This window comes from Haemaphysalis longicornis, unplaced genomic scaffold, assembly GCF_048455015.1.
Source record: "Haemaphysalis longicornis isolate Haplotype H1 unplaced genomic scaffold, Haemaphysalis longicornis Haplotype H1 scaffold_2, whole genome shotgun sequence".
Lineage (NCBI taxonomy): Eukaryota > Metazoa > Arthropoda > Arachnida > Ixodida > Ixodidae > Haemaphysalis > Haemaphysalis longicornis.
The window spans coordinates 152589163-152601946 of NW_027526295.1; the positions used below are offsets into that span (position 1 = coordinate 152589163).

A 12784-nucleotide genomic window follows, 5' to 3' on the forward strand; every position below is an offset into this window, starting at 1 on the left:
GCTCACAACATGGCTGAGTTGATATCGCTAGCTATCACTTGCATAAAATTGATAATGAAGTCCGAAATGTAGCATTATCAAAGAGGAGTTTTTCAGTTTTCTTTTGGCTTGTGGCTGGTGCGTTATGGAATTGAAATCGAAGGTTGCAGTATGCGGGACTGCAGATGCTCGCCACATAAGCTAAAATAGCAAAAAACTGTTCTGAAGCATATTGTAAATGGGCGAACGTATTTTTCGGAAGATAAGGCTATTGACCGTTTCAGCGTTGCTGAACGGAGGGGTACATTCTCCATTTTTGTCCAGTCTTAGGACTGACATACCCGTGCATTTTCCGCCCACATACCTACCTCCCAATGCACCTAGGAAAGAAACCGGCACTAAGCATGTATCACCCCCCTTACAAGACAAGCACTAAAAGAACCAACTCCTTTGAATGCATGGCATTCTTTGCCGAGTACACCCACAGCCAGGTTCGTGTAACGCCCTGCATTTCCACAATAATGCAGATATCACGAAAGTTTCACCTGTAATCGCTATAATAGCATAAATGGAGATAATTGGTCGAACGAAATTTTGACAAACTAAAAAGATAAGTACAATATTGTGGATAATGGCAGACCATGTTTGCCCTGCATTTCCACAATAATGCTGATTTTGGGGAAGATCCACCTGTAATTGTTATAATAGCATAAATAGAGATAATTGGTCGAACGAAGTTTTGAAAAACTGAAAAAATAAGAAAAATTACAGAAAATGGCAAACCATGTACCACCCTGCATTTCCGCAATAATTTTTCATTTCAAAAGCTCACTAGCAAGATGTAGCTGGTGAGCTGCTTATGTGCTCGTCAGTCGGTTGTCATTTGGCAGTAGAAAGTGAACTGCTTTGCATTTCTGGCCGTTGCACTTTTTGCTATTGCTCTTTCTACCACCTTGAATTTCCATGCTGTGAAAAATGTCTTGAAAAAATAAAATCCTAGTTGTAAGTTTGGCGCTCCCAAGTAGAATTCTAATTGTAGTTTTCCAGCTTGATTTTGAGTTAGCTGTCGAATTCTGGCCTCTTTGTGCCAGAGCTTTGAATTCGATTTCATTTTTACTCCCATCCTACTTAAAGTAAATGTCGCTTCGTTGTTGCTTTCAGGTGGAAAGGTGCGCTGGTCTCGTGGAACAACGCCGAACCACTGCTGTGATCTTCTCTGCTTGTTGGCAATCCCGTTCTAGTCGTTGCGGAGCGAATTTTAGTCGTCGTTTGCTCTTCTTTCGAGTTTATTTGAGCTGAAGATCAAAAACGTGCTGCTTTTATAGTGAATATACACACATTTTACAGTAGTCTATGGCTGCACCTTGTACATAGGTTCAGCAGGTGTCATTGTAAGCGAGGCGCAGTGCTTTTTCCTATTGCAGATATTGCGTGCTCATTTGCCCTTGCGGCCTGCTGGAGTGTGCTACATACACTCTGTACGCTCAACAGCTTGTGTGCATTACAGAATAGTTGTGTTCACTCGTGGCGTGATCATAGATTGCAGTCAAGCACACACAGTTGCTACAAGTGCAGCAAGAGGGAAGCCCAGAACTGTATTTGAAAAGCAGGGTGTCAAGTACGGACTCAGCAATCACGCGTAGTCATATTTTACCTTTGGGTGCTTTTACCACTTTTGCCCGTTTTGTTAGGCTTTTGACGTTCATTTACACCGAACAGTATTTTACATTGTGTTTTATGTGATTTGTGTTTTAAACAGGCATCTTCCTTTGTTCATCACCCCAATTGTAACAGGCTAAATGAAAATTGAAATTTGTGCCTAGTTGGTTGGTGTCTATCCCTTGGAAACAAGCCCTCAATTACTCATTCTGCTTCTATAAATCTTGAATATTGGCTCTGTTGTTTCGTTCTTTCTGAAGACCATTGTCAGTGTGGTTCGAATTGGAGTGATGGTGAATTGCTGGTGTGTCAGCCAGCCCTCTTGCAACAGGTGAAGATGACCTATTCGAGCAATTTCTAGCCTGTCGTGCTGGGACCATGTGACTGCAATGCGTGGTGACATCAAGTACTCCCCTTTTGTCATTATTTCTTTTTTGTCTGGTTGCTGAGACCAGATTTCATTTCCACAGGGGTCAGAACAAATATTGATTACCTAGGCAAATTGCTGATGTTATACGCATTCTATTCCGGCTACTGAATGTGACATTGCCATTACTTTGAGCTCCACCCTCGCCAGTTGCTTGGTGACGCCACAAGCTTTGCTTTCCTTACTGCAAATCAAGCGAGAGAAGTTCAACAAACAAGTTTGCCAATCTGATGACCGGCTTGGCTATATAACTTAGCATCAATCCTACATTATGTGCCGCAGATGTGTCAGGACTATTTGCGGGCACAAAAAATGTGATAAGGCTGTACCAAAGAAAGCAGGTCAATGATGTGAAATGTTGGCAATGGCAATTTCTTTTTTTTTTTTCTATTCTTTTGTGCCTGTTCGGGTTTTAGAAACATGTGCCGGGATTGCGGCAAAGTCAATTTCGTGATTTCTATTGTCATCATTGGTGTGGTGTGTAACGAGGTTTCTGCCACAAGGTTTAACAACAGAAAGAAAATAGATGTGGGAGCAAATGTTGTACAGAAATTCACGAGCTTCACAGTCCTGAGAAATCGCATAAATTCTGACAAGTTGGCACACGTATGAGAATTGCTGAAGGTGTATGCTCCAGCCTTTTCTTTTTTTGACAGTGAATTTGTTTTCGTTAACTTTGTAAAAGTACAGCAACAAGTACTTTTATAACTTGGCATCTTTTTTTTCTGCATACTGAATCACACATGACAATATGGTGACTCCACATTTCAAGCTGCATGGAACTTACAATTGTCACAAAATCCGATATTGTAGCGTTGAGAATAAACATAATTAAAATCTAAGCAACTGTGGAGGGAATTATACAAATCTTCAGAACTACCACTAGTGGCCAGTGCTACAGGGTACAACCTCTGGAATGCTGGGTGATGACATCAGTGGTCTCTCCATGGCATCACCCAAGAAGCTCACAGGAGGAAAAGTATTCTAGAAACCCACTGAACTGCTTTCGTTAAGCACAAAGGCGATTGAGACATTGTATGTCAAGCCGCTAAGCCTGTTATAAAAAGAGTAGGCAACTTGTTGCAATTCTTCCTGGGGACCAGCAAGCTGAAGTGATGCAACCAACAAGTTTCTAGTTTTTGAGCTTTTGTTGGTTTAATGTTACGTGTATTTTACAAAAGCCTCTAAATTATGAAACAAAGTAGACTATCATTATGCAGAGTTCACATAAGCAAATTTTGACAGACGTGCTGAAAGGGAGTATTGTTTAGTAGGATTCTTGTAGTTGCAATGGAAAAGAATGAGCTTAGGTTTATCACCGTAATTCACATGAATTTCTCGAGCGTCAGTGCAGACAAGTGCGCAATGAAGAACCAAAGACTGTAACATGGCAGGCTGCTAAAACTAGCCACCAACGAATAAACGCAGTATGGACTAGTTATAAACATTGTTTCTTCTCAGAATGTGAGAATGTTGTAGTAGTAGTGTCTGCAGAGCTGTTCACTAAGACGAAAAAAGCTTCCCTCAAAAAACCACCCTAAGCCTAATTGGCCTAATGGGGAAAGCTTGTTTTTACATCATTGTTTTGTCGTCATGATGTTGTGTTTCCTAATTACTGCCACGCAGCAGTCAAGACTAGCCTTTCATTTTATTCTGTGCGGTTTATCGGCCGACTTGCAGATTAAGCCAAATTTCTCCTGTACGCTTTGTTTATGGGTTAACGGGTGGCATCGACAAAGTACGCTCTTAGCCGCAATCCCGTATTTCAGTAGAAGATGCTAGTCAGGAGTGGGTTGGCTGTGTGCGCAGTAAGTCCTGCCGCACAGACCTGAGTGGTTGATTTCGCCTCGTGTAAGGGGCAGAATTCTGAGTTGTGTGCATTTTAAGGCGCGACGTCGTTGCGGTTGCAAGGCCTGTGACCACCAACCACCATCACTGCGCAGAAACCAACAAAAGAAAACTAACGCCCGCCTCGCGTTGCTTGTTTGTGTCACATCTGTGTCATCTACGCTCAGCCAATCAGGGCTCACTCAAATTGGACACTCAGCCGGACATGAAGCAGACAACTCAGAATTCAGCCTCCGGTCTTCGTGCTTTTACTGTTTGTTTCGGCTCATTTTTTTGTTGCTAATAAAATGCTGTGATAATTTTGATGTGTTGTCCAAACTTTTTATATCCCACATGTAGCAGATAGCGTAGGATGTTCGCAACGTCTTAAACTGTTAACAGCAAAAAGTTGTGGTTGTGCCTGCTATAGGGAACAGCAAGGGACTCACCTGATCACATTCCTATTGGACTTACTAATTCATGACCCAAAAAGTTTACAGATACATGAAAATGTTTCTAACGGCCTAGTTTGCTCTTTTTATAAATATATCATTCCTTCACTAAAGACATATTTTTAAAATAAGCAAACTAGGCTGTCTGGAGCATTTTCACAGATCTGCAAAACTTTTCGTATTGGTGCACGATGGTTTTTAAGCTCGTGGGTAATGAAGTAGCAACTCCCATAGGAATTTAAAAGGTGAATAGCACTGAAAGCTAACATTTTTTTATTCAGTGCAAACATTGTTCCTGTAGTTGCTGAACTAGAATTATTCAGTAGTGAAAGTTGCATTAACATAGAATGTAATGTCCGGCAATGCTGTATTCGCAGTGTGTTTCACAAACTGTGATGCGTGGCCCAGTTGGCTCAATTCTACAACTGGCACACATTCCAACAAAAGGGGTTGGCCAAGGCGTAATAAAATGGCTAATCAGATAGTAATAGTCAGCCCCTTGTGATCACCCGACTGTTTCAATCGATTAGTTCCAAACAAACAGTAGTTCGTAACATGTTCACCTGATACTGAAAGTAGCAACAAAATGGATAGTTGGGCAAAATAATGGGTATTCTTTTTGAAGTGCAACAGAACAAAGAACAAGGGGTGCAGAAGAATGCACGAGGTGTTTGCCATCTTGGCGCCTGTCTTGTGCATCCTCCCCGGGAGCCCGCACCAGTCCAACCAAGACTTGATAAAACTACTAATGATGTACATAATTTGTCAGACTCGCCACGGTGGTTCAGTGGCAAGGCGGTGCGCTACTGAGCACGAGGTCGTGGGCTCGATTCCAAGCCGCCGCCGCCGCTTTTCTGATGGAGGCGAAAAGCAAAAACGCCCGTGTGTACAAGATTTCGGCGCACGCTAAAGATCCCCAGGTGGTCAAAATTAATCTGGAGCCCTCCACTACGGTGCGCCTCATCGCCTGCGTTGCGTCGGCACGTTAAACCCTACAATCAATCAACCATAATTTGTCAGTAAGAACTCTAGCCAACACTAAAATTCGCAACCGATCCCTCACTTAATGATGCTTTAATAGGTTTGGAGGTCACCTGAATGCATCGGCAAGACAGCTTTGTAGCTGTGTGCTGCCTACCTGATGCATATGGTGGCGGTTGTGTCTGACCGAGCCAGTAGTAAGCAAACAACTCTATGTTGTCTGAAGGAAAAATGTACTGGGGCAGAGGCCATTGTCCCCCCATAGGTTAGAAAAAGTGCAAATTAGCACAATATGCCTTTTTTTTAATTCATTCTAGTCCACTACTGCATGCGGTGACGTGCCAGGTTGTGGTGCAGAACAGTTTTCTTCCCCAGCAGATGACCCTCCAAATTTGCCCAGCAACTGCTTGGCCTTGTCCAAGTCTGTAGTTGATCCCCGCATTGGGAGACCTTTTCTAAACCAGACGTGCAGTATCTCCAGATTTATCCAGGAACAGCCTACATTTCTGGTTTCAGTTTTGAAGTAGCATGAACCATGATGAATTATTACTTCACCTCCTAGTCTTGAATGCGTATGAAACACCAAAACTTCAGCAAAGAGTTGTGGCCAAATAGTTAGAATCCCCGCTTCTTCAGGCGACCCCCGGTCGACCCGTGGTGTTGACAAAGTTTTCAATTTTCGGATCTGTGCAAAAAGTGTCGCGCTAGCATGGGGTTGGGTACTGATAAACACATTTTATGCTTTTGAGCCCAATATCATCCATCCATCAGGAATCCATCATGTGTCCTTCATGCATTCTAATGCTGCTGATGCATAACAGAGCCTAAACAGCATTACCATAAAAATGTAGAGAAGGTTGGATGTGATGAAAACAAGTCTTTGCACAATCTTTTCCATCCACAGCAATCTGCAAGTATGTTGAATGAAGGTCCATAGATGAAAAATGGTCCATATATGAAAAGTTTCATGGTAATGGTCCAATTCATCATCAGTACTGTATGGGAGGATATTAGATGAACCCTTGAGTAATCGCATTCAGGCCGTAATAATCAACACAAGGTCACCAGGTAACATTGTCCTTCTTGAAGAGCATGAGCAGTGATGACCAGGGAGTGGGAGCCTCGCACTGCACTACTTGCCATTCAGGATGGGATGTGCAGTAAGGTCATGAATAAATTGATTTGATTGATTGTAGGGTTTGACACACCGATGCAACGCACACACGAGGTGCGCCATAGTGGAGGGCTCCGGATTAATTTTGACGACCTGGGAATCTTTAACGTGCACTGAAATCTTGTACACACGGGCGTTTTTGCTTTTCGCCTCCATCAGAAAAGCGGCGGCGGCGGCCGGGCATCAAACCCACATCCTTGTGACCGTGAATAAACTGGGTTCATGCCACTGGTATCAACACAATGTGTCACTGCTGGGGCCTGGTTGAAAGGGGGATAATGAAAGTAGGAAATGTCCACATGCTGAAACAGGAGACTTAGTTGTTCAGGACGCTTGGGAGATAGATTCAAAGCTATCATTTTAGCTCAGTTCAGCAGAAGAGGGCTCAGGTGTTTTCTACGAGTAAGCACCAACTGCTAGTATTTTGTAGGGGTGTGCGAATATCAATTTTTTAATTTCGAATCGAATTCGAATAATAAAAACAAAGTTCGAATCGAATCGAATATTTTTCGAATATTTTTCGAATACGAATACTTATGGTTATTTGTAAAATTAATGTTTTCACCATCTAGAGACACAAAAACTGCAACTTTATTGCACAACAAATCGCACAAAGTAAAATTAGGAATTACACAATACCATTGCACTCAACAGATTAAGGTCTGCACTCACTTAAATGTTAACATGGAGAAAGGTTAACTGCTCGACATGTTCGGGGAGCAGTGACAACCTCCTGCTCGTCACCACTTTACCAGATATCGAAAACAGCCGCTCACTTGAGACACTAGTAGCTGGCATGCCCGAGCCCGTGCACATCGCCGCGCGCTGATACAGTAAAATCTTGATTATACTAATCTCGCGGGACTGCGAAAAATATTCGTATCATCCAAAATTCGTATGAACCAACACAGACCAAAAAATTTAGCGCTGAAAAAAGTTTTCGTTTATTTCTTTTCCTACTTTTGCGTGAAGAAATTCGTGATTTTTCTGCTTTTTTTAACCCCCGTGTCGCAAAGCAGTCCTTTCTGGAGCACGTAAAGCTTCGCGCTCGTCTCCTCACTCGGTGTGCCCAAGCTCGCTACACGCCGAAACAGCCAAGCGTGAACCGCATGGTGCGGTTTTGCACGCGGTTCGCTCGCCTCGGCTCTGCGAGCGCTGTATTTTCACGCCCACATCGACGATTTCGCGGCCGCGGTAGCGCCTACCTCGGTCAGAAAATGACGCAGTACGCGCGCGGCAGAATGGAGGAGCCTGACTACTTGCGATGAGATCGAGACAGCCGGCTTGGCTCCGCCAGAGACGGTTAGGCTTAGCACCCCGGCAAATATTTTATGGGCGCTTTCACTAGCGGCGCGGATGATGTTTTATAGTATCGTTATCGCATGAATTATCAGCTCCTTTACCGCACAAGCAACTTCGTGTCTCCCGTGAGCCGCATTTTAAAGAGCGGTTAGAAGCGGTCGCTCGAGCGCCCGCGCCAAATCGCGGCTGGAGCCGACGCCATGTTGACGTCGCCGGCCGCGCCGCGCGCAGCGTGGGGGTGGTTTCGCGGCGGTGTCAGCGCGTTGGGCGTGCGCAGAGCGTTTTCGCGAGCAGAAAACAACAGCCCGGCCGTTTCTGGAGAAAGAGTGACAAACAGGGGAGCGAGAGCCGTCACTTGCTCGTTCAGCAGTCGGGTGCCTCGCCGGCTCGTTCGTACCTTCCGCCGGGCCGCGCAGGTCCGTTCGTAACAGCCGAAATTTTTCCCATTGCAAACGATGCAATTTCTCCGGGACTTTTCGGAAATTCGTATCATCCCGAAATTCGCACCCCCAGAATCGTATCAACGAGAGTCCACTGTAAATAAACACCGATACAGAGACGCTTTGAATATTTTTTTTTTTTTAGTTTTGGGTGGTTCGAATATTTCGAACAACAAAAGTGTCGTTCGAATCGAATCGAATACCAAAAAATTCGAATCGAATATTCGAAGTTTCGAATATTCGCACACCCCTAGTATTTTGTACTCGTCTAGACAAAGAAAAAATTTCGAAATTGGCAGTGGAGCTCAGTCTCAGCGGAATGTTCGTCACTGCATGTGGAATGGTTATGCTATGGTTTAGCAGAATGTCAGTTACAGCGGAGGCAGCACAGTCATCATCACTAAAAGGGAGACAAGCAGCGAAAGCAGAAGCTCCAGGAGGCAACATAACTTGCACTATGTAACAGAAGCACAGAAGAAATTTGTTGTTGGTACAGGGCAAAAAGTCAAGGTGGACAACATCTACTGGGTGGCCGTAAGCATGCAAGCATAATCAATAACAAACAGAAAACCAAGGATGATGTCGCAAGGTCGTTGACAGTAAACAGAACAGTCTGATTGCGTCCAACAACTGACACACTTGTGTTGCACATATCAGCAACTACTGCTGTTCCTCTGTCAGCAAGTTGCGAACGTGAAATTTCAGGCGTCAAAATCTTGTGGAGCCTATGACAAAGCTTTGCACTCACGACCGACGCTTGGACCCCTGCATCAATCAATGCAGTAACGCTCATACCGTCGGCTTCGGCGTCCAGCAAATTCTGCTTTTGTAGGGCAGGTCAGTGGAGGATTTTCGGGCCAAGTCGTTCACATGCAGTCATCTCCACGAGTGCACATTCCTAGTTCTCTTGCGAGGTCAATCGCTAATTTATCGGTGGGAAAACAGCTGCAATGTGAATGAAACCTACAACGCTGCGATGGTGAGTGCCCTCTGGATCTGTAGATGGGAATGCTGGCATCAAGATGTTTCAGCTAGCCCAGGGTGAAAAGGAGTAGGCCGGGAGCCGTACTTGGAAAATTGGATATTGTTGTTTCGTGCTTGCGTAAATTTCTCAAAGGGGCCATGAAGACAAAATGTAAGTTTGGTTCATTGGAAAGATTGCCTCTTCAGAATAACACTGACACCACTTTTGATGCAACCTCCACTAAAATAAGCTATATACAGTATTAGGAAAAAAGGGAGCCGCCAAGCCTCGTCCTCTTATAGGTGGGGCTTGATGGTCACGGGGAAGCTTTCCAAGGAGCTGCTACCTTGCATCACTAAATGAAGGCTTTTAAGCGTAGCTTATTTAGTGACGCTAGTGCTAACCCTTGCATGTGCCACAGCAGGTGCCGCAAATTCACGCCCAGTTTCTAGAAGCAGTTGTGGGCCATCGCCTTCAAAGCAGACTGCTGTGATCTCTAAATTTGCCACTGGTTGTTCATATGTGTGCGCTAGTGGTAAGCAGTACGATGGGCTCTTGCGTTCATTCGCATGCGTACATCCTTTGATTGCACTTGTACGCAATACGAAACATTTCAATGAAATTAAAACTGAAACGAAACATTTCAATGATATCAAAACTGAAACAAAGCTTTCCGCCTGAGCTGAGGCACCCTACTTCATGTTTGCTAGTTGGGCTTGTGTCTTATAAAGTTGCCGCATGCATTTATTTTACAGATTTGTGATGTCCCAAAATGTTGTGAAGGGAAGTGTATGGGGCAGCACAACGTTCCTACGATTTCGGCATTTTCTGGCTGATGAGCAGCTGCACATTTGTACTTGCGGCATTTTAATCAACTGATATAGGTCGACTTGCGTTTACATTTTAGAGTATCCTTGATGGTGGCCGGAGACCAAGTTTACGATTTCCTCGCAGACAAAAATGGTCCGTAGTCACAGTACCAGTACTATAATTTTTTGTCATTTCTCTGCTCGCTAAGGAGTTGTTGCTGTTGACTTTAGAGTGTTTGTGGCACATTTATGATTGGTGAATCCAACTTGTTTGCGACCTTCAGGCAGCGGCCAAGCATTTAAAGTTCCCTTTACACAGATTAAGAGGCTTGGATAATTGATTTAATGTTGAAAAAAAAAGGGCCATTTCCATAGTTGTGCAGCGCAGCTGGTGCCATTACTCCAAGTTAGCGGTTCACAATCTGGTCAAGTCATCCGGTACAGCACTTTTACGCGGCTGATGTTTGAGTAAGTAGGTCTTTGCAAAACGAAGTGGCTGCTGTGTTCTGGAGCCTGGTCATCATCATCATCATCTGCCTATCTACGCCCACTGCAGGGCAAAGGCCTCTCCCATAGATCTCCAATTATCCCGGTCCTGCGCTAACTGCGACCAATTTATCCCCGCAAACTTCTTGATCTAATCTGCCCATCTAACTTTCTGCCGCCCCCTGCCACGCTTGCTTTCTCTAGGGATACACTTTGTTACCCGTAATAACCAACAGTTGTCTTGCCTTCGCATTACATACCTTGCCCACACCCATTTCTTCATAATTTTCACTAATATGTCCTTCACACGCTTTTGTTCCCTGACCCACTCCGCTCTCTTCTTGTCCCTTAATGTTGCACCTATCATCTTCCGTTCCATTGCTTGCTCAGTCGTTCTCAATTTAAGTTGAACCCTCTTAGTGAGCCTCCAAGCTTCTGCCCCATAGGTAAACTGCTGTAACATTGCGTCAGAGCTCGTTCACACTGCCTGCATTCAGTGGTAATGGCATCGGCTTAATCGGCAGCTTTTACGGGTGCACTAAAGGCCGAATAACTGTTTTAACTGATAGATAACACCTCTGAAGCTCTTTTGGCTTTTGTCCAACGAAAACCAATGCTCATTTTGTTTAAGCACACATAATTAAAGCTGGCATGCATGTCCTGTTTCTCGTATTCTTTCCATGATGTAAGGTTGCATTTTAAAATGTAGCCAGAAAACTGCCACAGAGACAACCAGTGTGGTGCTGCCAGACAGGAGATAATATTCGTGCAACTGGCTAGTATAACAATCAGCAGGGCTGGCAGCAGGAATGGTCTCACGTCCTTTGCCACTAGTTGTCGCATATAGACTATACTGGCATTGAATAGGATAGAGCTCACGTCCACCACCCCACATTTCATTTCGCTTGTGCAAGCCAAAACTCATCAAAAGTTTAAATTGAAGCAATGCTTATGGCTTTTGGTTTTAAAACAAACTGTTTCATAATTATTGGCTTAAGTTTACGTCAATTTAAAAATGTGCTTAGCTGAAGTTTCAACATACAACACAGTTTGCACCCGCATGCCCCTGCCTTCCTGTTTTATGTATTCACAAAATGTTTAGACAAGCTTCGTTAATCCTGCTTCATCATTCACGCTTGCGATGTCACATATCGTAGTGTGGCAAAGTGAAGCAATGCCAGTTTTCACATTTAGTACATTTTCAGCATTGATAATGAACTACGAGTAGTACAGTTGGATTTACAGCACTGTAATCTACCAATATAGGTTGATTTCTTTTTGCACTGGAGTGTCTCCAGGAGCATGGCCAACGCAGCTGCTCTCCGCATAACGCAATTAAACTTGCAGGACAAAGGCAACACATCCTCGATCCACAAGGCATTCAATTCCATAAGGCTCACACCAGGAGCTTTTTTTTAACGGTCAGCTGTCGACCGGTGGATTTGCTGAACAGTCTGGGAGGTTCTTCTTGCGTATGCCACAGCTCATGTCATCTTCACGAGTGTTGTACAAACCTGGGCCATACCAAGCAAAATGTTGCAACGACCAAGTGGTGGCAGACACTTGCACACAGCTCAGCCCTTTTGGCCTTTAATGAGACAAAAAGGGCTCTTGCCTTTACCCGCGAACTGAAGAAGATAAAGTGGGCATTGGTGCATTGTCCTTGCATAGTGCAAAACCATAACAGTCACCTCTTAGCAGCCAAGGTTTTCCTTGTCTGTCTTGCGACTACGTACCACTCAAAGTCACCAGATATAACAGGCCTACAACACACCCCAAGGACATTTCCCAAAACTTGCAGTCCGATACTTGCCGCTAAACAATATCGCAGTCAAGTTTTGTTTCGGCTCAACAGAGCATAAAATTGGTTGTCTCCACCACTGGTTGTAGTAACATGATATATCTGGTATGCAATGTGCACTGCTAAAAAGGGGTGACCAAATGCAGATACATGCTAGTGCTTGCCAAAATAGCAATCCACAAAGAAAAGTTGCGGAATTTTCTCGGTTCTAAACACCTTTTTTCACTTTATTAGGAAAATGTTCAGGAAAAGTGGACATTTTAAGGCGAGTGAGCTTTGAATCTACACTCTCCTCCTTACATTAGCATCTTGGATTCTAAATAATAGGGGTGCTTAGAACCGAGAAAATATAGTAGTTCTCACTGCAGTGGCCAAGCCCACACGGCATGCAAAAGCACAGCCACCTGACCATACCAGGGCACAACTTCCGCAGCATTTCCAAAATCCCCCTTGCAGGAAGTCGAGTGACACACTCATACACAC

At 44.2% G+C, this 12784-nt stretch overlaps 1 protein-coding gene across 1 annotated transcript in view; it reads left to right on the forward strand.

The window, feature by feature from the left end:
- Positions 1-4218, forward strand: part of LOC144169339 (putative ubiquitin carboxyl-terminal hydrolase MINDY-4) — a 32980-nt gene extending 28762 nt beyond the window's left edge. Inside the window, exon 16 of the mRNA XM_077698437.1 lies at positions 1141-4218. Coding sequence (XP_077554563.1) covers positions 1141-1189 — 49 coding nt within the window. The 3' untranslated portion in view covers positions 1190-4218. The remainder of the gene's footprint in view (positions 1-1140) is intronic.
- The last annotated feature ends 8566 nt before the right edge of the window (positions 4219-12784 follow it).